Source organism: Camelus dromedarius, chromosome 1 (genome assembly GCF_036321535.1).
Source record: "Camelus dromedarius isolate mCamDro1 chromosome 1, mCamDro1.pat, whole genome shotgun sequence".
Lineage (NCBI taxonomy): Eukaryota > Metazoa > Chordata > Mammalia > Artiodactyla > Camelidae > Camelus > Camelus dromedarius.
Window position 1 is genome coordinate 82,251,198 of NC_087436.1, and position 26,498 is coordinate 82,277,695.

At 42.0% G+C, this 26,498-nt stretch overlaps 1 protein-coding gene across 5 annotated transcripts in view; it reads left to right on the forward strand.

Annotated features, from left to right (window-relative positions):
* Positions 1–26,498, forward strand: part of AFF1 (ALF transcription elongation factor 1) — a 173,458-nt gene that overhangs the window by 131,034 nt on the left and 15,926 nt on the right. For all 5 annotated transcript variants that reach the window (XM_064486132.1, XM_031433559.2, XM_064486134.1 and 2 more), the window contains 5 exons: positions 1,989–2,040; positions 11,364–11,418; positions 11,543–11,580; positions 13,638–13,794; positions 19,243–20,157. In XM_064486132.1, the coding sequence (XP_064342202.1) occupies positions 1,989–2,040; positions 11,364–11,418; positions 11,543–11,580; positions 13,638–13,794; positions 19,243–20,157 (1,217 nt within the window). The remainder of the gene's footprint in view (positions 1–1,988; positions 2,041–11,363; positions 11,419–11,542; positions 11,581–13,637; positions 13,795–19,242; positions 20,158–26,498) is intronic.

The following is a 26,498-nucleotide window of genomic DNA, read 5'->3' on the forward strand; positions in this document are numbered from 1 at the left end:
GGTCCCCAGCTCAGCTGTGGGCTGCATTGCTGTGCACCTTTGACCTCTTGCTCCCCTGCCCCCCAATGTCCTAGGGCGCCAGTCATGCAGATTATATGCCTTCCACTGGGCTACTCACATCTTGCATGATTGCTAACTCCTGGTTTAGAAAGACCCTATAATCCTTTAAGCTGTCTGATTTCTCCTTTTTTGCAAAATATAGTTGAGGATGAACTGGTAAGCACTTTTTTGGCCCAGGCTGGTGGCCCTCTGGGCCTGTGCAGGAGTGTGGACTGGTTCCTCGTTGTCCTGATGAGAAGTCTTCAGATGCTGGCAGGTCTCCTGTAGGTCTTGGCTCAGCAAATGCTTACTCTGGGGTTTTTTTGTGCTGCTACCACTTTGTCTGTTGGTGTTCTGGAAAACCTTGTTTACCTCTGAGAGTGTGACCTTTAGGGGGTAGAGTTGGGCACTAGAGGGGTCTCGTTGTATGTTGGATGAAGAGGGAGTGGAGTAGGTGCAGATAGAGCTTTCAGAGAAGTAGAGTGTGACATCTATTTCTCAAAGTAAGCTCAGCAGGAGAATTCAGATTTCTTGAAAAATTACCTTATGGTTTTGGAGTCTGTAGAGGATGAAGTACAGGGATTTTACTGGAATGCCCCAGTATTAATGTCCATGTGTGCAAAAAAAAAACTTGGCTGCCTGAGGATTACCAGAGCCTTGTGGAGCTTGGACTGTGCTGAGATGACTGTGTGGAGTCTGTCTGAGTGGATTTAGCCCCTCTAATTGGGAATCCCAGCCCCAGCTTGCTAGCCAGAAGAGGAGGCTGTTAAAAAATATCCTATAAGAGCTGCTGCCACCATGAGGATGAAGCGGTTAATTGCACATGTTCGAGGGTCTCCACCTCACGCTGGTGGGGCATCTCCTCACCCCTGCTGCAAGGCACCATGTTTCCATTCACTTCGAGTTCTGCTTCAGGTCCCCGTTACGCATCCTCCCAGCTGCTCTGCTGCCTCCACGCTGAACCTTTCCTGTTCCTTTCCATGTTCTGTCGGGTAGCACCACCAGGCTGATGTCTCTGAGGAATTGCCGTGGTGGTGTCTCATTGCCCAGCGACAGAAGTTTTAACTTCCCACTGTGGCATTCAGAGCCGTCTAAATTCTGACTTGGGCCAGTCCTCCCGTGCTGCCCCCCGACTCTGCACCCCGGCTCTACCCCTCTGTCCTGTCCCCGCTTTCCTACCTTCACTCACATTGTCTCTTCCGTCCAAAGGCGTTCCCCCACCCCCATCTCCCTCTTGCCGGCAGTCATTCTCTCTGCATCTCACACATCTTTTGTGACACAATTGATTTTGTTCCTTTTGCCATTACCAGCAGAGTGACTATTGTCTAGATTCCCGAGACGGTCCATTTTTTGTGCACTTACCTCACACTGCCTGTGGTTGTAGGTATTTGTGCGCCTGCTTGGTGTCCCTTGGTCAGCTGCAAGCTCCTTGAGGACAAGGTCAAATGCCCTGAACATCTTGGTGTCTAACAGGCAGTTTGTAAATAGCAGTTGAATGAATGTATGGGGGTGCAGGTGGGAGCACAGTGGGCCAAGGACAGAAGCTATAAATGGCAGTGCTAGGCTGTCACTGATAGATATGTGAAGTCACACCGGGTGGGGGGTGAGGGCCGCCCAGTCATATTGCTTCTGTGGGGGGACGCCCCCTGATACCAAGGAAAGGTTCCCACTCATGGGAGAGTCTCCGGCAGCCTGGATAGCATGTCTCAGAGTGTGTTCTTGTTAAGGGATTTTCTAATTCTGAGCAAGCCCCTTCTCTAGCGGTAACATAAATGTTATTTTATAAGCAGTGTATAGCACCCTGGTTGATGGAATTCAAGTATTCTAAGAGTTTAGGTGAAAAAGGTGAAGGAGGGGACAGCAAAAAAAAAAAAAAAAAGAGAGAGAATTTATAACTAATAGTCTCGGGAATTTGTCTTTGTGTTTGATCATTTTTCCCTCCCTTACAGAACAGTATGATACATCTTCAAAAACCCACAGTAATTCTCAGCAGGGAACATCGTAAGTAAAATGCTTATGTTTATTAAAAGTTTACATTGTAATTTCCCATGAAACTCTTGCATAGGTTTTTTATTTTCCCCTCCTTTGCTTTCAAGTAATGACTCAAAATACTGCTGCATTGTAAGGGGAAGAAATGACCTACATTTCCATTTGGATCCTATTGAAGGTTTAGGCACCGTAAGAGTTTGCTAAAGGGTATTCTCAAAAGGAAAGGCCTTTGAGCCATTATCTACATATTAACCGTGGGAAATAGAAGGCTTTTAGCTTTATAAATTTCAATCTTAAATAGCTTTAGCTTTTGGAAACAAATTTGGGGGGATGTGCACAATTTAAGATTTTCTGCCACTTTTTTGGCCTAATTTTAACTAATAAATAATGTCTTATTGCCCAGCTGTTCTTTATTAAGGCCAAGTAAGTCCAGATATATTTTGGGGTTTTTGGAACAGTTGAAACTACATAGTAAAGATTTTTAAACCAGCTTTTTGACCCAATTTGTCATTTCTTGCTGGTGTTGAACTCATATTCCTTTCACTTCATGACCAGCAGTGGTGAGGAGGGCTTCCTCTCTTGCAATCTGAGCGGGTACTAATGGCGTTGCTAGTCTCCACCTTCTGTTTTCTAAGCCTAGGATTTATCCATGTATTTTGGAAGGAGGTGTTGCTGTGGGTTGAATATTTTACAAAGCGTATAGTTGAGGCCAAGAGGTTTTTTGTCTCCTCACCGTGACTGCGTGTGGGGCTGGGTTAGATCTCTGTTCCCAAGGTCAGATCCTTCATCCGATTGTTTCGACTTCCCCAAAGTAAGAAAAAAAATAATGAGAGATTTATTGTTAAAAGACAAACTTGTTATAGTTTGAAGGATGAATTTTTGTGCGTGTAATAAAAATCTCTTTCATTTGTAGGTCTGGCTGATGGTGAAGTTTTGCTTGCTAGGGAAAGAAATTAGCCCTATGTCAGTCTTCCCCTTTGTCTTTTTTGCCTTTTCTTTTTTCCCTTTTTGTTTCTTAAAAAAAAAGTTTATCCTGAGTTCTGAGAGTCTAGAGTCATCTCCTTAGATGACGTTAAGAGGAGGAGGTGGTTGGGGAAGCCAGTTGACGGCTGGTGGGGAACAGACACCGCGACTCCAAGGACCACGCTCAGGGCAATCCTGGGGAGCTCCGTTGCTTCCCCAAACCGTTACACCCTGTGCTCCTGGTAATGGTTGGAAGTAAAGCTCTTTAGACTGTAAGAAGCTCTGCTGATGTGTTTGGGGCAGCAAGGGCGGGGGAGTTGAAGAGCTTGCATCCCACTCACAGTAAGAACAGAAAGGAGGGGCTTCCTGAGGGGCGGAGCGGGTGGAGGCTGCTGGCTCCCTGGGCCGGTGTGTAGAGGGAGCAGGGCCATTGGGTCTGGCCCAGGCCTGAGAAGTCGCTTCAGACTAAGCAGTCCAGAGCACACCCTTCCACACCAGTTTCCATCAGCTTTCAGACTTAGGTAGTTGGTAGGGACTGACCACTTTCTATGATGATTTTGCTACTCAGAGAAATGGGTAGCTCTGATACGTGAGTTAAACTGAAAATCAGAGGTGTCTGAAAATTTATGACAGATATGCTTGTATCAGTAGCATACGTAGTGTTTTCTTTATAAAAAACTATTACCTTACCATGTATAAAATTACCTAGAAAAGAATATTTGTTTTGATCCCAATAGATTTAGAGCTGGGATGAACATAGGGCCCAGTGCAGGTGAAGAGGAAAAGAGTGGTGCAGGAGAGAAAGTAATCCTGAGGCGGGGTGGATACCGAGGGCTGTGTGGGGTGGCACTTTGCTAAGTGCCAAAATGAAATGTGCCTTTGGGAAAAAAGAATCACTTGTATGGAGATTGGATGAAAGCAGTGTCCCAATTAATTTGTAAAGTGCAGTCATTGTTTCAGAGTTGGCATGGCAAATCTCTTGGTGTTTGCAGGTAGATTTGATCTAGTGTCAGCATCAGGGCTCTTTGACATGCAGTTAAACTATTTCAGTGACACATGGAGTGGCCGGAAGATCGTCTAATGCACTTTGAATGTTACGGAAAAAAAGTTAATTACAGGGTCATTTGTACCTTGGTTTTAAAAACCAATCTAGGTCTTAATGCTTTTTCTTTCAGAGTTACTAGTACTCGGGACTCCTGACAGAAGTGGAGGAGTACTTATGAAAGGGAAAAAGAGGGGCCTGGCACTGGAGGATAAGCTTGTGGAGAGTCTGTATGAACTCTTACATCTGTCCAGACCTGGGGGCGGGTAGGTGTTAGCCAGGTGGTAGAAGGATGTAGCTGTGAAAGAAACAGGTGCTGAATCCGTTACTTTTAATCTCTGTAGTTGAAGCTCTGATTAGTTCTTAAATGATGACCTCCTTCTGGCCAAGCACCTCAGGGAGGTGATTAGCTAGGATGTCAGTGTTATTTGCTTCTCAGTTTACGGGAGGGGATGTTGGTTTCAGGGCTCCTGGCTCTGGCATCTTTTTCCTTTCCAAGGCTTTGATCTGTTGAGTTCTCAGTGCAGAGTACGAAATAATTTCCTTTTTCTGTACAGTTGTAATGTCCTTCATATAATTGTGGAGAGTTCCCTTTCTGTACAGTCAGATGCAGTTGCCTAGTGTCAGTGAGTTGCCAGCCTCTCCAAAGGGATCACGTGTTACTGTTTTACAAACTATAGAGTAGTTGATGGACATTATTGTGGCTGACTTCCGTCTTTCCCACCCCACTACCTACCCTGAAGTTGCCAAGCCTTACTAGAGGGTGCCCTCCTTTATTTGTCTAATTTTTGCTTCAAAAATCATCAGTACCTATTTCAACTCAGAGGTAGAAATTAGCAATTATAGCAATATGGGATTTTTATTACTTACTTGGAAAATTTCTTTTGAAATGAGGGAAGTTTTTGGACGTGAAGACGGGGGTTGAGGTTGTCCCGAAAGTTGTACGAGAAGGAATGGTGCAGAGTTCAGTGATGGCTGGAAAGAATCTAACACCTTTCCACATAAGCCTGAGTTTTGGCTTTTACTCAAAACTTCACTGGTTTTTTAAATATCTTAGCAAAGAACTAAGGAAGACCCATCCTGTCAGTTTACTGTAATATAAAACCATCACATCAGGACACATGTGTCAGCTGAAATATCTTAGAATTCAGCCCAAAGAAACGGCTTACTTGTACCAGTTCGTTTAAATCATAACTGCCGTAGGAAAAAATTTTTTTTCCTTTTCTAGATACTTCTTTTTGTCTTGTTTTTAAATGCTAGCTCATGCTGTGTGAAGGTGCTTCACCTGGGGCCTTATTCCAATGACAGCTTTAGCTTCAAGTGCTACTTGCTGCTGAACATTATGGAGGAAGTGGTAGAAGTCACCCCTAGGAGCAAAACTTATAAATTATTTGTCCTTGAGATCATACCACTGTCCTGTATGCACAGTTCTTCAGCTCTTCTGAAAACAAGGAACAAACACTGGCCTGGTCAGTGATATGCTTGTGAGTCTACGTTAAACCTTCAGCATCTCAGTGTAAATGGAGATCCTGTGGTTAATGCTAGTTCTCAGGACTCAGATACCTGGTATTGCTGAAGAAAGATGCACTTTACTTTTCACTCTCAACTTAACAAGTGATTGAGTTTTTAAGTGAGTTAATATTAGCCATGCTATGGAGAAATGAGAATTTGTAATATTGAGTATTGAATAATTTCCATTCTTAAGTGAAAGCAAACAAATGGTCATTCCGTGCAATGTTTGAAAAATCTGCTTATTTCAGAATTATAGTTGCTAGGACACATTAAATCAATATTTAGTAAATACTGAAATTTCCAAATGCAGAATCACCTTTCCCCATCTGCGCTGTCCTGTAACTAGCTCATGGCAGAATTACAGTCGTTTGGGGTAGTCAGTTCTTGGAGTTCTGGCTTTACTAGACAATATTCCAGGACTCTTGCAGGGCACTATTTAACTTCACATCGTATACAACTTAGTGGTAGAAACTTGCATAAATGTTGAAGGGATATTCTGGTGAAGCTATGAAATGAAGCATAATTCTCAATTATAATCAAATGTTTAATTATAAATAATTAAATATATATATCAATTTAATTATATGTTATAATTTTAAAGAATTATAAAAATACAGATAAGATGCTGGAGGATTATCTCCTTCAAAGTATTTCTCCTGGAGCTATACTTTCTTAAATGATGGCTTGAACTACTCTGGGAGCACCCTTTTAGGATAATATATACTTCCAAAACTTGGTCTTAGACCAAAGGTCAAATAAAATGGACAAAAAGAATAAATTTATCAAGTGCCTGTTGTCTAATAGATAAGTGTAATGTAAATGAGTTTATAGTCTACATAAGAAGAATCATTCTCGTCATTCTTTAACATGCTTTTGACCCCAATTATATAAATATTATTCTCTGGGCTTGGCGCCAGGTGACTTGGAGATAGTTTCAAAAATGGCCTCCATTCATCCATTCAGTGCATAATGATTGAACACATGCTGTGTGCCTGCTGCTGGTTTAGGTATTTGGGGAAATTGTAGCCAGTAAGACAAAGTTGTTGTCTTGCATGTCTGGTAACTAAACACGGGTGGCATGTAATATAGACTAGGTGATGTGATAGTGACAGGCTAGGGGAAGCAGCTTTTTTGGGTGCTGCTGATACTTCTGGGAGGGTCAGGAAAGGTCTTTCAGAGAAGGCGATATTTGATCTGGAGCCTGAATGATGAGAGGGAGGCAGAGAATACTTGCTACCTTTAAAGGGGCTAAATAGGCTGCCGCTTTGCAGTAACTCACCTGTCTATAAGCAATGTTAAATAGGTATATGATTGTCAGCTGCAGTTTTTCTAGATTTTGTTTCTAGTTGTCCAGTATAGCATCTTGTACTAGTATCTTACTTAGCATACATAAAAATTTAATCTTATTTATTAACTTCAAACTTTCTCTCATTTATACTGTCATGATTTTTCTTATATCCTTATTTGACCTCAGATAATTATTTTTTTGACCTCAGATAATCCTCTCTTCATCCACAAAGTTTAAATAATCTTTTATACCTCTGGCCACAATTTTACCATAATTTTACCATCAGCCATAAGCTCACTACTATAGCCGAATCACTTTCCCCTCTACCTTGTTAATCCATCATCTCTTGCATACAGCCTCTCCACGAATTTGAATTCTGCCAACTGTTGTCACCGTTTGGAGAGTTCCCCTTGTATGCTGTGTCACAACTGCTTAATGTCTGCTTTTTCATTTTTTAAATTTATTTTATATGGAGCGAGCCCTCTTTCTAATTTGTCACTTCTCACCATCTCCTACAAAGCATTTGCAGTCCTGATTTTTGCCCCGTATCAAAATAGAAATCAAAGCCTGATTAAATTTAAACATTTGGGAAATGTGAGAATTGTGTAAGTTTACATATTCTCACATGCTCATTAATGGTTTCTGAAAAATATGTACCACTTTATTTGCTATTTTAAGCACACCTAATACCAGGGTTGTGACTTTTTAATTGCAAATAACTGCTTGAACTTGCCTCCACTTGCTCTTTTGCAAATAGAATGTATGGCACGATCATAGGAAATGTTAAGCCAAGGAATCAGTGTATTGAAACAGTTTGGGAGTTCTGAACTGAGATGTTACAGAAGCTTTGGGCAAGTCCAGTGCTAAGGAACGGAAAAGGAGTGAAGGCTTGTCTGGTGTGTCTTCACACAGTAACGGTTGTCCTCTGAGCCCCTGAAGCGTGCCTGCCAGAACCTGTACGGCTCTCCCCGCTTTGTAGAACAGCTGCCTGAAGGATGCATTTGTACAAAGGAGACTGAGGACTGTTTGTAACCTTTTAGTAAGAAGTTTACCTAACCAATGATGTGAAATGTGGTTAAACCTACATGGTAGTTCAAAGAGTGGCTTTACCTGAGCACTTGTCTTCTTTTGAACAGTGCCAAGCTAAGCCAGATGGTGCCATGTCTTTGAAATAACTGGTTTACCCTGGAGTTTGGAAATGAAATTAGTTATTTGACCAGTTTTAAAAGTATATAAGGTTTAAAGTTCATTAATTTTCATAGGGGAGAAATGGTATATTCATTTTATTCCAGCAGTATAGTTACTATTTTCATCCAAATCCTAGTCTTTCTCTCAGTGGGTTCTGTAACTTAGATTTCATTCCATCTGTTAGGTTTTCTAACCACTGTCCGTTATGGGCCAGAGCAAGGAGATCATATCCAGATGGAATGGATTTTGCATGCCAGGTCCAGCATATACCAGCTTCATGATCTTAGGCAAATTAGGTGGCTGTTCTGAGCTGTTTCCTCATCTTTAGAATGTGAGATGATCAGAGCCAGCCCACAGGGTTGCTACTATAAGCAATGCTTGTCAAGTTCATTCAGATCACACAGAGGGCACAGTTAGGTGGTACTGTTACTTGTTCAGCAAAAGGGACACTATTCATTCAGCCAGCTTCTTAGGGTACCTGCCAAGTTCTAGGTATAGAAAATACGAAAGTGAAAATGACTTGATCCTGCCCCAGAAAAGCTTACGGTTGAGTACGTACCTTCGGTCTTAGTTTTCTTGACCTAGGTTTTATTGGTATGTGTGAGATTGGGTCTAAGAGATTTAATTCTTTTCTGCTGAGTACGGAGGTGCTCACCCAGATGTGATGTAACTAAGTTTGTCATTCTACACATTCAAGGACCAACCTAGTATATAAAATACGAAGTATAACAGAGTAGCTTACATTATACTAGCATAGTATAACTGGTGTAGTAATTCAGTAATGTGATTAGCTCCAAGTATAATTATCTGTGGCACAAGTAGAGGGTTTTAGCAACTGATTCCTTTAAACATAAAACCTTTACCTGTCATCAGGTTACATTTTCCCAACTATATAGATCTTAAAAAAAAAAAAAACTCACAATGGTATTTATGATTAATTTTATATATTTCTATATATCAAAACTTAGTCATGTTTTTTAAGTAAACTTTTTTCTTATTAGAGACACAATACATGTTTGCTATCAGAAACTTTAGAAAGTACCCTTCCCTCACTCCTGGTTTATGTCGAGCTACCCATCTCTGGTGATACAATAAACCATGGTTTCTGGGAGGTTCTGTGCGTACCATTGGCTGGGTTGGAAGACACATTACACTATGTCTGCCGGTTCTTGTGTCAAATAAATTATATCCATGAATTTTGATTAAATGAAATCCCATGTGTAAATCCTTAGTACTATGTAAGTGACGTTTTGTTTGACCGTATTGGTTTATCTTTTGTTTGTTTGTTTTGAGTGAATGCATCTTTGGAGATGCCTGTAGCAATCTGCCTTCAGAGGCCACTGTCCCTCAACTCTTTAGGTCCTGAGTAAGATTTCTACCTGCAGGCCTGTGTTTGTTATTGTCTACCTACTGCTCCGAAAGCGAAGTTTTCAGGATCTGGGACAGCACTTTTATGGCCCCTTTTATTCCGTAAGAGCAAGTAGAGCTAAAAGTTAGAATATATACTTTCTGATATACTGAACATACATTATATTCTTTCTGACTTTAGAAGAATCTGTGCGTGGAAGCTAGGCAGACAGCTTGCAGGGTATTTAGTCCTCTGCTTGTAACAGGAGGCATGGTTGGACTATACAGTCATCAGTGTTTTGGGAAATTAAGAAAAATCAGCTTTATACTAAACAAACCCAATAACTAAGAAACAAAAAGTCCATTTCCTGTGATTTTGTTGTTGTTGATTAATACTGAATATACTCTGCCGGATTTTTTTTTATTGTATTATATTAACATTTGTTCTAAAGATAAATCTTTTATCTTTTGCTTGTGTGTATGCCAGGCAAGCCACCTTTTAGCAGTAAACCTATTGAGTGACTTTTTTCATATACACTCTTGTGATTGGTGCTGCCAAGCCTATATCTGAAAGCTATGTCTTCTAGTTTTGCTAAAATATGAATTTAGCTTCTACTAGATAAATACTGAGCAAGATCTACATTTACAAGTAGCTAACAGTTTTCGTATTTTTAAAGAAACTCATCACAAGATTTTTTTAGTACATTTGTTGGTGGAAATACATCCTTGGCAGAATTACAACATCGTATGTAGGTGGTCATTGTGAAAGAGCCAAGTTTTATCACTTCTTTTCATTAGAAAATATAGTGATTTTTACCATGGATTCCCAAAATAATCGTGCACGCTTATTTCAGTGATAGGTAGTGAGTTTGCAGTAAAATTTTTGGTCAGAGTATTGAAGGGGTATTTTTAGAAATACCAAAGGATTGTAACTTCTAATACAGTTTGCTTTTCGGAGCATCAATAATAGTCATGCAGATATTTTTTTCAGTTTCATTTGTAACACTTCCTGAAATATTCACGCTCAAAACTTCTGTGAGAAGTGGGAGGGAGCAATTACAGATTCATTCCGTTGATACTGGTATCTTCATGGAAGAAGGTGAAGGAGGGAGGGGGATAGGAAAGTGGGCTAAGACTTGAGTAAAGATTTACAGATTTGGAATTGTGTGCTTTTAATATTTAGGTTTGTCATAAACCAGGGTGCCTAGAGATAAGTGTTAATAAAACTTTGAGGAAGTGAACTGAGTTTTTATTTTTACCTGAATGATAGCAGTAAGGTAAAACATATTTTTAGACAACAGTGTTATTTGTATAACTACTCTTTCCACTGATTCGTGTTCAGGCAGACAAAAGAGGAGGCGTGTGTGTGTGAGTGTGTGTGTGAGAGAATAAGCTCAATATTAATAATAATGTCTTTTGAACAAAAATGTAACGTAACTGACTGCACTGTTTGGTGACAGTTGCCTCAGTAAGCCTCATACATCTTAACTATATATTTTATTTTAATTCATAGATAGCACTTTTGAAGTACCTGGTACTGTTCTAAGTACTTTACAGATATTCATTCATCCAATATTAACTCATTGAATGTTTAATCATTTATTCCCGTTGTTAAGAGACCATAGGAAAAAAAATTTTATTGTATTTTTTCTCTTTTACTTCTTTTTCTTGTTGTTTGTTTTATTTGTGTGGGCCTGGGAACTTTAGTCTCAGGGATGGCAGAAAGCCCCTTGTAGAACTTGTAGTTCTGTTTTTAATGCTCAGAACATGTGAAAGATTCAGTTTTGAGATGGTAAAGAGCTTGGACTGAACTAGTTTCTGTGTTATAATTGTAAAAATTAACATTTCCAGGAAAATAAAGTATTTGATAAATAAAAGTTACACCTATCCCATCACTCCTTCTGTTTCGTTAAGCATATTTTCTGTTTATCTGCTGAAAGAAGTTACTAGACATTATTTTAAACTCCACACTGTCTCTGTCCCTGCCCATTCCAGCATGCTCAAAGATGACCTTCAGCTCAGTGACAGTGAGGACAGTGACAGCGATCAAGTAAGTTTTGTACACCCCCCAGTACCAGGAGTCCATTTAAGTCCATCTAATATTTCTGAGCCACTTATCCTAACCTTTTTTTGTTCTTTTCCTCTTCCTTCTTACCCTTAATGTGAATGCCTAGACCCCAGAGAAGCCTTCTTCCACATCTGCACCTCCAAGGTACCGTGTGCGGGTTCCTCCCCATCTGTATAAAATGTTTGCTTTTTTCTACCAAATGGGGAAAATGCAGCCTTATTTAGCACTTTCATAGCTTCATTATGGGAGAAGGAGATAGAGGATCAGTTAAAAGAAATTACCTGTCTAATATTTTAGAAGCTTAAATCAGCCCTAGGGAGGTTGTTAATGCTACAAAAGAGAAACTCCCTGCCTCCACCTAAATCTTTATTTAGTTTTGTGTTTAAAATGCTCAAGAGGTTAAAAATAGGCGTAAGTCACTTTCATCAGTAACCAGTATTTGAAAAATTACACTGAAGAGCCCTATGTTTTTATGAAAGTGACTGATTTGCTGTATTTTTTCTAAAAAAAAAAGAGTGAATTGTTTCTAGAAATTATTTTCCATAGTGCCTGTCTTAGTTCTGAATTTTCTAATTGTTTCAGCTGCTTTTAAAAATGACTGCATTTTAGTGTGATGGAAAGTGGGATGGTTTTTACTTTGTAAACAGCTAGCCATATTTGAGAAGATGATGCTTTTAGTTTTTGGAAATGCAAGCTCTCTAAACTACCTTTTTAACCATTTCCTCTGGTACTGAGTTTAATGCTTTAATATGCCAATAGCTGTCCTCCATGGACAAATTGTTCGATTACACTGTAGCTGTTTTACTCCCTTGAGACGTGGTGATCTAGTCTGAGACAAACTCAGCACTAAGAACCTGCCTCTAATACAGCTGAGGTTATAGTTAATGTGGAGGAAGATCATGTAGTTATGCAAAGTCTTAAGAATTCATAAGCACAGCTTACTTATTTCTATCCCATTTTGTTCAGTAATTTCTGGTGTCTTATAACAACTTATAAAATATGACAAAGTAACCTAACTTAAAAGTGGAGTGGGGGAAAAGGAAAAGTCAAGGTAGAGGATATACTAGAGGCAGGAATAATACTGAAAGTGTGTCTCATTCTGATTATCTCCGGCTGAAGCTTTCCAGCTACCACAAATTTGACGCAACATTTTATATGAGAATATTCTGTTGTATAGTGCTTATTTTAAAATTGCATCAGCTAGTGACTTTGTTATTATCTAATAATTTTTTGTTATTCTACTTATTCTAATATAATTAATACAATTATTTTGGAAATACTTTAGGTTGATTTGGAGGCTTTCAGGATTAGAGTTATTGACTTACTGCTTTGGCTAATTCTGTGTAGGGCAAGGTTTTACGATATGCTTTGAAATTCTGTGTCTATGTGTCCAGCAGTGTGATCACTGTGTGTTTTCTCACCCATCTAGAGTTATTGCCCTGTCCTTAAAACTCGGAGTAGTTAATCTCTCCTTCAGCTAATGTTTGGGGATGATGCTAAGCCACCTTGAAAGGATGGCCCATTTTATGATTCTGCCCAAGAAGAAGTGTGAGTGGATTGCCTTTGAGGACACTTTCCAGAGGAACACCGTTTATATTCAGTAGTCTCTGGCTACTCTACAGGTGGTTCTCACATTGAGAATAGAGGGAGATTTTAACGTATTGGCTGTTCTTTTATAAATTAACTCCTTTGGGTTTTGTATTGCAGGCATCAGCAAACTTAAAAGGGTCAGAAAGTAAATATTTTATGCTTTGTGGGCCACATATCTGTGTTGCAACTCCTTGACTCTGCTTTTGTATTATAGAAGCAGCCGTAGAGAATACATAAAATAACATGTGGATGTGTTCTAATAAAACTTTATTTAGAAAAGCAGGCAGCCAGCTCAGGCCATGGTTTGCTAACCCCTAATTTAAAGCACCCAGCATCTCACTTACATTTCATATAACCCCAATGTTCTTTGGGAGCAGAATGCCACAGGCTTCTCTTTTATGCGCTTACGTGGTGAGTCGTTTTAAGGGTTTTCACGGATTTTGCAGCCACTGTGGGCCTCTCAACTGGATGCTCTGGTCATTGAGTTTTGTTAGGGAGTCTTGAGGTCCTTTCTTTCGAGTAGCAGAAAAATGGGCAAAGAAGGAAATGAGGAAGGAGGGAGGGAATCCGCCTCGCAGGGTCCTCCTGACTCTCGCCCGGTTGCTTTGCAGCGCTCCACAGTCGCTTCCAGAAGCAGCGGCCTCAGCACATTCCAGCAGCGCCGAGTCAGAGAGCACCAGTGACTCAGACAGCTCCTCGGACTCGGAGAGCGAGAGCAGCTCAAGTGACAGCGAGGAGAACGAGCCCCGAGAAGCCCCGGCTCCCGAGGTACCGGGTCCCCTCCCGGCCGTGGTCTCAGGGGCGCGGTCCGTGGCCGGGGCTGGAGTCGCCGCGGTGGGGCCCGCGGGCGGCGTGGTCCTGCTGCCCCGCACGCGCATGCGCAGCCAGCCGTGTCTGTTTACTGGTTTCTTCCCAGACGTGTGGCAATGGAGGTTTGGGAGAGAAGTCGTCTGTCTCCTGTTTAAGACGATAGGTTCTTTCCCATTGTTGCTAGAGCTGTTTTGAAGAGCATCTCATTAAGAATGTGCATACCCCATTTTCTCTTCCCTTCTTTAGAGGAGGAAAACTCATTTCATTTGGCTGCTGTTCTAATATTAATAAGGAGTCTTTTTGAAATTTTAGGAATGCGTGAATTAAGGAAATCAAAAGGAGACAGCCTGATTTAGCAAAGGGCAGGAACGTGAACTAGAAATAAGCCTTCAGAGGTTCTATTTTTGAATCACTAAAAGCCATGCATTAAATTGATGGCAAAGTGATTTTGCCAGCACTGAGTTTCTTGCTCCCTCCTTCCCATGAAAGCAGGGATAATTGTGTTTGCCTGTCACCCACCCTTGGGAGATACTATGAAGACAAACAGATGAGACTGAAAATCTCAAGCACTAAATTTATCTGGAGGATTTATACTATTTACTGGATTGTTAAACACCAGAAATTTAGTAACAACTAACACGGTTGCCAAATGTCCTCAAAACTTAAGAGTAGCAATGTGAAATGTTTGCTGGGGAAGGATACTTAGTGAAAAGGGAAGGTATTTTTAGTGAACCCAGCTAGCATGTATGTAGAAAATTATTTTACATGTTTTAGGTAGGAATCTCAGGAAATGAGGTTCTCTGATTAAGAAAGCGTTAAAAGTTTTCAGTGTTCGTCCTGCTGTTTAGAAAGCAAGGCCACTGCCCTAGAGCACTAACCAAATACATCTGGAGATGATGAAGTGAGACTGAGGAGCCATGTCCCAGGGCAAGGGAGGTTGAGGAAATAACTGAGTGTCATCTTCTTTGTTGTTCATGAATTCTGTCTGGCACAGAGTAAGTGCGCAGTAAATATTTTGTGGAGTGAATAAACAGATCAGCATTAGCTGCACTTGAAGTGCCTTTAAGATTTTAGAAACTGCTCAGTTTCTGGGGGCACTGCTTCCTGGTAAGATGGTAATTGCTGTTGAAGGAATTTTTCTATGTCCCAGGGAACAAGGTACCAAATGTGTGCTGCAGAAATGCTGTGGTTGTTCACGTTGCTGTTCATCAGATCTGTGCTCTCTGTCTCACCTTATTCACTCAGAGATCTGCATGCGTGTTTGATTCCTGATATAAGCAAGTGAATCCAACTAAATCATCACATTCTTTTCAAATAAAATGGGAATGGCACAGATTTGGTTGAATAATTGAAACTTGAAAAGAATTTTATCTCGTACTTGTAGTAATGAAAGTTATATATCTTGTTTCTCAAAAGGTTACCAGACTAGATTTAGAGGCTCTTAGATGAAAAATAGATGTTCCTATTCTACTTTACTTTTTAAAATCACCTTCCTAAATAGGTTCATATTTGTACATGTGTTGATGTGCAAATCTGGACTTGAGTATGGCTTTGTATGTTATGTATCAAAGCCTGGCTTCCTCAGAAATATTTTGTCTTTGCAGATTTTAAACTTTTATTTACTTTTCTCCCAAGGTATTTAGCAACGTTTCTCTCCTTTTAAAATAAATACCTGCATTACTGTAAATCTGTGTTAGTTGAGAGTTACATGAATTCCATAATAGGCCATAGTTACTAGTTTTAACTTTCTCACCCTTTTATTTTTAATGCTGAGAAATTTGCTCTTTAGGACTCCATTTTAAATTCATTTGATGAAGAAGCCCTGTGATCTTATGAGATCTGAAATGTTGTGTGTGTGTGTCAATGGGCTGGTGGTAAACTTGGGGGAAAGCCACTTTCAGTCTCTGCTTTATAGTGTGAGTCAGAATGTGGATCTCAGCTTTTGAGAATACGTGGGCCACGTCACATTTGTAGTGCTGCACTTAAGCAGTAGAAATGTGAAGTTTAGGGGAAAATGATTATTTTCCCAGTTATTCAGGGGTCTGCTTAGTTTTCTGATCTCTTCATTGTCCAGTTCTTTGGTAGTAAACTATTGTGGTTGATTACCTGCTAAGCAGCTTTGTCTTTTCTCTTAAGTTTTGGGCTCATATTCCCTCACAACTATGATTTTTTTACTGAAAAAGTAGAATGTGTGTTGTGACTAGAAAAGCTTTTTATTCAAAATCATAATTCAGTCTAAAATACACAAACTTGAAGTGGAAGGATAGCCCATGTTCTTGGATAGGAAGAATTAATGTTGTTAAAATGGCCACATTACCCAAAGCAGTCTACCATACAACCTTTTTTCCCCCCCTCAATTTTTCTTTCTTTTAACATACTTGAAAATGTTTATGTGGGCTTGTTCCCTGTTGGATATAGCTATATTTAACCTAAGAAGCAATGCCTCCTCCTTCTTTTAAATTATTATATAGAGTGAATGACAGTGTAATATAAATACCTATCTAGGTATAATAAAATTTATTTATTTTTATTTTATTTAAATTTTGTGGAGGGGGAGGTAATTAGGTTTATCTATTTTATCTTTTAATGAAGGTACTGGGGATTGAACCCAGGACCTTGTGAATGCTAAGCATGGGCTCGACCACTGAGCCCCATCCTCCCCCTAAAATTTAAGTATTATGTTGCTATTGTAAGGAAGCATATAGAAATAATAAAGCTATATGACATGAAATAAATACATAAATAAAAATTAAAAAAAATGAAGTACACAAACTTTTGCCAATTTGAGAAGTTAGGAGAAATAAAGGGACATAATGGCCAAAGTTATTAAAATGCTCAATGAAAATTAATCACATATTTTTGTACTTCTCCTGTGCAGTGTTTGGGTTGATCCAGCACTGGGAAGTTGGGGTGGGGCATGAGGAAAGGCTGAGGAAGAAATGAAAGTCCAAACCTTGATTCTGTCCAACACTTAACACTCTTAAAATTCATCCTAAAATTGATTTTTAATCAATCCCTCATGTAAAACTTTCCCCCATCCCAACAACCAAGTAATATCTGACCTTAAAGGAATTCTGTCTATTTTACATCTTCAGAGCAGGTACACAGAAGGGATCGCCCCTACCCTTTCCCTTTGTCTGGGCACGCCAACTCAGTGTGGCCCTGCAACTGGGCCGTACGCCTTCCTTTTAGACGTTTTTAGTACCACGCTGGAAGAAAATGTGTTTTACTTCTGTAGCCAGGATATTCCTTCAGGGACTGCTAAGCATATCTTACACTGCCCTGTTTTGGGGTGGGGGGAAGCGGATGTTACTTGTATCAGGAATGACCTTCCCTTTTGGTTCACGCATAAATACTCTTCTATAGAGCAAGTGTGTCAGTGATCACAGTACAGTCATAAATGTAGCCCTGGTGAGAGATCGCTATACCTTTCCTGAGAAAAGTTTGAAGGATTTGGCTCCTGAGGTGATTGACAAATGACATATCTCAATCCTTTGTCCCAATCAGTTAACCACTAGTATTACCACACCCTCAAGTCTCTGTAGGAAATAATGTCTGACAGGTAGATATTGTGTGGTAATCTTCTCTCTGCCGTAAACAATTGTCCTGTCTTGTTAGAATATTGGATACAGTTTCAGATTACCTGTGAAAAAACGCCTGGGACTTTGTTAGAGTAATTTGCTTCTTTCTTCTTTCCCTACTCTGAAATTCAAATGAGAGCATGCTTATAGAGTTGATATAAGTAAAGAGAGCTATAAAGAATGTATGTTGTCTTGAGCAGGAAGAAAAAAAAAAAAATTCCGCAGCCCCTCTTTCTGGCCAAAGTGTGGTCCTTCCTAGTTCCTCTTAGTTCTATTTTGTTGTAATCACACTAAACTCAAACTAGCTACCTGATCATTTTATTACCTAACCTTTTCTGGCCCCCAAGGCCTTTACTCTGTATCTACATATCTTAAACATATTAAGTTTGCATGTTTTTAGAGTTTAATTGGGATATTCGACTTGGGAAAATTGTTAACAATCTTCTCCATAAAATACCATCCACTTACCAGAGCGAGCTCCATATCCATGATCTAATCAGTTAAGCCCCATGTGGAATATCTTTCAGTTTACTTCTTGTACATTATGGAAATGATTTAGTCATTTATAAAAGCCACCTGTCAAATGGATCTTAAGAAAAACATGTAGCATGTCAGTGGTATACTGCCCTTTAAAAAAAAAAAGTATAACCATTGCTTACTCTATTAGACACTAATATTTTTCAAACAGCATAACGTTTATAGGAATAGTAATATACCTCTAGGAATGGCCAAATAAATACCTCATGTATACCACTGTATGCAATAAGAGTGGAATTTGGAGATAAAGGTGTCCTTGTCATTCTTTTAATAAGATCTGAATAACCCAGTTGGAGAGAGAACAATGTGATGCATCAAGAGTCAGTTAGCAACAAAGATTTCCACAGCAGTTAACAGGAGAAGTTAGGAACTTTGTTTACTTGCCAAGTGAGTGCACAGATAATCAGTATAATCTCATTGCTTTTGTGTGCTCTGGAGCCTCTGTGTTTCTTAGGAAAGTAGGTGCTATTTCAGACCAGATTGCCTGTAACAAGAGACTTCATGTTTGATTTTTAAAGAATTCAAGTGGGATTAATGGTTTGCTAATGTGACCTCACTTGGCTTTTTATCACCCAGGTATAAAATTTGAAAATCAGTATACAGTATGTCTGTGAAAACACTGAAAACTGTGTTATGTATTAATGTTTGTAAATAAGAGAAATGAAATCAAGTCTTGAAGAAAGCCATTTTCAGTTGAAAAGTATGTCAAAAAGAGCATAAAAACATGAAACTCATCCATAATCACTGACTTCATTTATTCATTGAACTTCTGAAAATCCTTGATAAGAGGATTCTTTCCATTCTTCTTTTCCCTATTATTTTCTGATAAGATTGTTTACAAGCCAAAATGTGTCAGTTCTGTTTAAGTTACAGTGTAATTACCAGGGGAACAGAGTATTTGTTAACACAGACTTATCGGCAGTTGCCAACGGTCTTCATTGGTCAGTATCTAATGGTATATTGTTAGACTGTGTCTGCTACAGTAAAACTCCAGTGGCACCAAAAAATTGGAAGATTGTTTTTTAAGAGTTGTTTTAAAATTAATGAAGCTTTAGCTAGTCTAATCAAGAAACAGAGAGAAGGCCCAAATAAATAAAATCAGAAATGGAAAAGAAGAGGAGTTAAATAGAATTTGACCTGTAGTTAGGGGAGGATCAAAAGGACCTGAATCCTTAGGTTGGGGGTGATGATTGCATCTTCACGGCAGTCCTAGAGGATCAGGTGACTAAACCAGATGGAGAGTGTCGTCATTGGTCAGTTAACCCTTTCTCCTTTTTCTTGTTTGTAGCCTGAGCCTCCAACAGTAAACAAATGGCAGCTAGACAACTGGCTGACCAAAGTCAGCCAGCCTGCGGTGCCCCCCGAGGTTCCGGGCAGCGCCGAGCCCCCGGCCCGGCACCCGGATGGTAAGGCCAAGGGCGGCGACGGTGCCACCGCGGGCCACGAGCGCTCGGAATCCAAAGAGCCTCCCCCCAGAAGCTCCAGCAAAGCCCCCCGGCCCCCGTCGTCGGAAGGCCCCCACGCAGGCAAGAGGAGCTGTCAGAAGTCCCCCGCCCAACAGGAGCCCCCGCAGAGGCAGACCGTGGGAACCAAAAAAGCGGTCAAGGCCTCCGCTCCGGCGGGCACGCGTGCCTGCCTGCAGGTGGAGGGCGAGCCCGGACTTCCTCCCCACGGCGCCAAAGACCAGCCTTCCAAAGACAAGCCCAAGGTGAAGACGAAAGGGCGGCCCCGCGCCGGAGAGAGCCGCGAGCCCAAGCCGGCGGTGCCCGCCCCGAGCGAGCGGAAGAAGCACCGGAGCGGCCTCCCGGGCCCCCCGAAGGCGCCCGCGAAGGACGGTGCGGAGGACAGGAGCCCCGAGCACTTTGCCCTCGTCCCCGTGACGCAGAGCCAGGGCCCCGCCCGCGGCGCCGGCGCCAGGACTAGTGGCTGCCGCCTGGCCGTGGTCGTGCAGGAGGACCGCCGCAAGGACAAACCCCTGGTGCCTTTGAGAGACCCCAAGCAGCTCTCCCCGCTCAGGGACCCTCCGCCCCCGCAAAGCTTGATGGTGAAGATCACCCTCGACCTCCTCTCTCGGATACCCCAGCCCCCTGGGAAGGTCGGCCGCCAGAAGAAACCGGAGTACAAACCGCCGTCTGCAGGGAAGAAACTGGATTCTGAGAAGAAAGGCTCAGACAATCCGAGCAAATTGGCCAAGAAGAGAAAGGTGAGTGTGGGGGCCGACCTCCCTCCACGGTGTGGAACGTACTTGCGGTGGGCTTGGGGCTGTCTTGGGCCTTGATTATAACCCAGAGTTGTCTTCGAAGAGGCTGGAAATCTTTGGATTCCATGTAGCCTTCTCTCCTACACCGGAGCCCCTCCGCTCCCACTGTGCAGATGCGTGTTAATAAATGACAGATTCCTTCAGCGGTCTTGCTAGTTTGAAGAAAAAGATGACGCAGTCATTGAAAAGGATATCTTGCTTTAGAATGATGCGGCATTTAACGGTACATTTTAATCTATTCTGATAATTTGGTATTTACCACTTGGCCTGTTAGGTTTTGCCTTAGAAATTAAAACCTTACATGAACTGAAATGTTAATTAGTATTCTGGATTACTGACACGAGTGCTGCACGCCAGATTTTACACCTGTAGTTTGATCTTGTTAATACTGTTACTACATCTGTGTTTTAACTCATGCCACCTAACACTTCATTAGTTTTGAACCACCAGATTTAAGAGTTTGTGACCTCCATTAATGACTTTTTGTTAATAAGCAGAATATTATGAAAAAGTTTTAGAGCCATTATAGAGTATTTATCACAATTTTTGGAAGCCTCACTTAAGGAATGAACATAGTAAAAAAAAAAAAAGAAGAAAAGATCCCTGTATTATTTAACGCCCTCACAATTTTGGACAATCTCCTTTATTGTGAATCATTGCCCTCTTGCTGTGTGTTTTGCTGCTTCTTGGTGATGAAAGATAAGTCAGTGTTTTCCCCCAGCGGCGTTCCCAAGCCAACCTACCCAAGATTCTGTGTGGAAAGCATGAGAAGGGCCAACTCTTTCCTGCTGAGAAGGAATAAAAACTTTAACCCTCTTGTAAATACATAAAACACTTCTTACTCAGTTGTGGAAGTTGAGCTAAGAATAACAAGGACAAAAAGATCATGAAGGCTGCTGTCATGTCTCATTCAACTGATTACTCCACTGGGTTAAAAATATAACATGACTTTATCAAATAGCGAAGGGCGGCGGTTTTTCCAGAATCTTGTTGAATGAGACATGAGGGTGTGTGTTGCCACCGTAGCTGCAGTGGGCAAGTCCAGTGGGGATGGGATAAGTGCTCATTGGCGGCGTTGTTTCAACTAGAAGTGAGCAGATTCTCGTACACAATAACTTTTAAAACAATGTGTGCATGTTAGAGGTGTAAAACTTTATGGAGAAAATCGTGATGGACCAGGCTAGGAAAAAAGTGTTTGCACCTAATACACCTGTGAAAACTTCAGAAATACACTCTTTTACCTCTTCCTGGAAGATCTTTTATCATCTCTCCCCCAGCTGCCATAATATCACCTAGTCTCCACTGCCCCAGCTGGAGTGGGGAGAAGTATTAACTTGTAAAGTGCTTCCTAACCTGGTGGAAATGTTGGAAATTGGAGACTGCCTGAGGCTGTTCTCAGCACAGTCCGTGTTCCAGTACAAATCTAGAAGCTCTGCTTGCAGCTCCAGAAAGGGAAACTCAGCTGTCCCTGTTGAGTGTATGAACTGTGCCCTCTGAGAGCCGTTCCCAGCCCTTGGCTGAGCTCCACTAGGGCAGCTCATTTATCTTTCTGGTGAGAGTATGGAGAAATAATGACCCCCTCGTCTTAGGCAAGTGCATGCTTGCTTTAGAGCTCTGGCAGGCAGCTGAGAAATCTGGCCCTGGGAAAGAGAGGGCCACAGAGAAAGAGGCCCTGCCTCTCTGCTGTGGGACTGACGGCATCAGGGTCTGAACCAGTGGCTCCAAACCCTGGCTGCACATTCCAGTCTCCAGGGGAGCCCTTAGAACTGGTGGCAGGACATGTGTCACTCCCCATCCCCCCGCACTCCACACTCCCGTCAGTGTTTTCTAAATCCTCAGGTAATCCTGTTGCCTGAGGCTCTGGAACAGAACCTCATTAGCAAGCCAAAATTGTACAAAGCGAGTTCTTTGGACCAAGAAATCTCTCCATTTAGATATCATGGATCTAGACAACCTGGCCTGCTGTATGTCACTAGTTAGAAACATTACTTAGAAACTTTTGGATAAATATAAACGTCAGCCAACTGTATACTAATTTTATGATCAGAGGATCATGTATCATTGGTTTTACTTCCTGCTGGATTCCAAGTGATATTAATGTTGAACATCATAACCTCAGGTCCTCTCTGCCTGCGAGGGGCGGCCCCCGCCTTTCCTGTCAGGACCCTGACTCCGCTTGCTTAGGGCACCTTGATGAGCGTGGCTGCTTCATGGCCAGCCCAGGTCTCTTTTGAAGTTTGGGTAGAAATGCCCCAAATTGGGATAGTGAAGACGTGTCCATTTCCTTCATATTAAGTATGAACACTAGGAGAAGCTCCATGAGGATGTGGTGAGAGCAGTTGAATAATGTACCTGCTCCTTCACATTAGTGGGCTTTAGTGTTTTTGTTTAAAGACCCATCCTCCTCCTGGGACAAAATCCTACAAATATTTTCAGAGGGTTAATAGATACTTGAAGCCATTTTAGACTCAAAAGTGTGAGAAGATGATCACAAAGAGTTAATGGTGATTAACAGCTGTGATAAAGCCATCAAATGTGGCGCCTGTTGTATGTGTGTATTTTACTACTTTAAAGGAGTGAGAGGGGACAATTCATGAGGAAAAGTAGAGAAAATTATAAGGGTAAATAGTCATGAACTCACATGATCCTTATGTAAACTACAGAATTTCTTCAACCTGATTACAGTTTAGAATTTAAAATAGAACCTGTATTTTCTTTTATATAATTTTAAACTTTATGTTTTCCAGATTTGAAAGAAAAGTTGACATTGGGATGCACAACATAATATACAGTCAGGGGGGTGCATTTGGGAGGTTACTAACATAGCAAACAAACGACAAGCTCCCCTTGTGAGCTCAGTGTTGCCCGGGGCACTTTCGTAGATAATCTCATTTAATCCAGTCATTTTATAGGTTGTCTTTCAAATAAAATGCTAGACAGTCTTTAACAGAAAAATAACGGACTGGGAGGTTACATTCATTCAGGTCTTTTCCTTTTTCTAAATAATTGCTTTACTGACCAAGAAGCTTGGACCCTTTTGGAAACATATTTCATTGCCATCATTTATGTGTGTTTTGAGGAATGGGGAGGGAAGTTATGAGATATGGTGGGAAAATGTGCATTTTTATTGCTTGATGGTTGGTTTAGACCTTCCCTTCTATCCAAGATCTGACTGTTTTTCCTTGAGTTGATTCTCCACATCAACATGCCCAGTTATTATCCTTCAAAATCAAGGGTTTGAAAAGTCATCCCTATAATTTCTTAAAAAGCCACTTACATCTAATTTCTTCATGCCTGTTAGTTACCCTAAGAGCATCATATGAAGAGCTGGTTTAGGACCAGTCTAATGCCCGTGTATTCCCTCTCCAAAAAGAAGGGGGAAAGTGGATTCATTTTCCTTGTCTGTGGCACTTACCCCAGTGACTGTAACCTCTCTCAGTAAGTCCTACCCCCGTTTGGTGCCAGCTTGGACTTGGTGCCCTCTGTGTCGTCTTACTGAACCTGCAGAGGCAAATCCTGGAAAAGTACCTGAAGTTCCCAGAAGGCTGCTTCTCCACATTTGCTGTGCTCCCCATGCTGTCAAGCTAGTCTGCTTCCCTGTGGGGGTGGACAGTGGAGTTTAGAATTGCAGTACTGAAACCTCACGCATTTCTTGTTCAGCTGTTGCCTTCCATACCTGAGATCCAGAAAGACTCCCACATCACTTGGCGAAAGAGGGTCTGGAGCTCAGTATGCTGACTCCTCTCTGTCTGGTGATCTTCCCTCTTTCACACCTTTTGTTGGGGGGTGGGGGGATGCACAAGTGTCTGTTGGCAGGAGTGGAGGTGGGGGGAATTCTTGGAGCAAGGCCCAAGGTCATAGTTCAAGATCACTGTACATCTCTGGCTCAATCACTCCACTGTCCCCCCTCCTGAGATCCTGATGCGCCCCCGCCCCCCGCCTTCAGTTTCCCTGCCAGATGCCCCTCATCTCTCCTTGTCATGGCAGGCTCTGAGTAGACTGTCTTTCCACCTATTAAGAACTGTGTCCTCAGATGAGTGTCAGTTCTCAAAAGCTGCTTTCATTCCCTGTGTTACCTACAGGACCTTGTTGGTGAGCCAGAGGCTGGGCAGGCAGCAGGCTGCCGTGGAGGCTTTCCCTGCAGAAACCTGCTTGGCCTGGACTGTCCCAGCTCTTCCTTTTATGGTCTTCATTCTTGCCCTTTTGCTCCACTCGTAGGTGGAGCGGCATTTGGCAGATAACCCATGGCTGCCTGACCCAACAGGTTAAGAAAAGCAAACAAGTCAGTCAGGAGCAGGTGGTCAGCAGCCGCCTCCTGTTGGAGATGGAGACACCTTTGAGACATTGTCCCGGAAAAGGGAATTTCTGAGACCCAGACCTTAGATGGGGTTCCCTGAAATGGGAGTTGATCTGTGCATAAGCCACTGGGCAACGGAGACTCCTTTCTCCTCTTGAAGAGAGCACATCACTCTCGTCTCACTTTCAAATGGCTTCTGACCCAGAAAAATGTTAAGAACTCCTTGCCTCATGTTTTCCAGTCTTGGAATTCACGTCTGCGTTTTCCTGCACCCAGAATCGGGTGACTCCCTCTAACGGCCCTTTCCGAAATCCATCCTCTCAGGGTTGTAGTGCAGGCCTGCTTCCATGCCAGCTGGCAGACGCCCCCGGAGTGCTGCTCTGGGGGTTCCTCGGGGACTGTTCCCACAGGAGTCCAGAGGGTTCCAAGGGCAGAGTGTGCTGGAATACTAACCTTGGCCCATGGGCTTGAACTCTGGCAGGCGGGCCCAGGCCACAAAAGGGGATTTTTGCCTAATTGATTCAATGGCTTACTTTCTGCCAGCTTACAGACTATTATCAGCATGTCAATAGAAAGCATGTTTTTCCAGTAACAGAGTGGTTAAAGCTAGCATGGAAGCTCATGTGTGGGGATTCTTGGTTTTGGGCTGTTCTTTTGAGTCACCGAGCAGCACAAGCCGGAGGTAAAACCAGTCGGGGAGGTTTGACTCACTGGGAGCCTTACTTTCATGCGCGGTTAGTAAGGTCCGCCACTGTGGTTTCCAGTCATAACTAGCATGTCCGAAGCAGCATGAAGATACACAAACAAAAATTAACTCTCCTTCCACCTCTGGAGTTTGGTGTTGTGTTTAGGAAGTAACCTTCTGCATTGAACATAAATGCTTAGCTTTGTCTTGGGGACTTAGTCCTACAAGTCATTAACAGCTGGAAAATGCCCTCCTTTTAAGAAAGTTTATGTTGCAGTTTCATGTACAAGTTATACCTGTCTGGATATTTTAGCAAATTCTGTGACTTTTCCCAGAGATAAATTGCCCATCCTCTTGCAGTGTTTGCTGGGCCAGCCGTGTGTCCTTTAATCTAAAGCTCCAGAGAATTCCATGGTGGCAGAGCCTCTCGGGCACCCTGGCTGTAGTGACGAGGAGGGTATCCCTGGTAGTAGAGTTCTATTTGAACCCAGTCATTTCCAGTGTATTCTGTTTTCTCTGCCAACCTCTTGAGTGCCGGTCGAGCATTACTATTATGAATCGTTGAAAGTTACGCGCCGGGCAAAGCCCCAGCAGGCCCCTCCTGGCCTGCGCCCCGGGGCTCTGCTGCTGGGCCGCGCCCGCTGCCACTCGAGACTCGTCTCCGTGCGGCCTCCTGTCGTGCTCCCGCTGTGCCTGTGGGTGTGCTGTCACATTCCGCGCTATCTCCTCCGTAGGTCCCTCAAGGTCCTTTTACCTCAGTTCTCTGTAATGAATGGTTATATTTCTGAACAGCCTGTACATTTAAGAATTGTTTCTTTGCATAGGCTCATTGGAAGTTCAAGGTCCATTTTGCAGATGACCTCTAGAAAAGGGTGTAAAACTGCGCTGTCCAATAGAAATACAATGTGAGCCACATTTGTAATTCAAAATTTTCTAGTAGCCATATAAAAAATATTAAAAGGGGGAAAAAAACCCAAGAGAAATAATTTAGACAGTTTAATGATTACATTCTCCTTTTTTGCACAAAGTCTCTGATGTCACTTGTCCCTGGACTAGCCACGTTCAGGTGCTCCCCAGGTGCCCGGCTCTGGGATGGAGCATGCAGGGCAGTGCAGAAATGGCCTCTAGTGGGTATAAGCCTTCCCTTGGATTGAATTTCTCTACCCATATTTTCCCTAAATGTTCTCACCTGTGTGCGCACTGAGAGAGTAAAAGCAGGTATCCTTATAAGTCAGTTTGACTGGTCCATTTTGAGACGAGAGAGAAATGGTTTCCACAGGAGGCTGGGTGGAGGCACACACC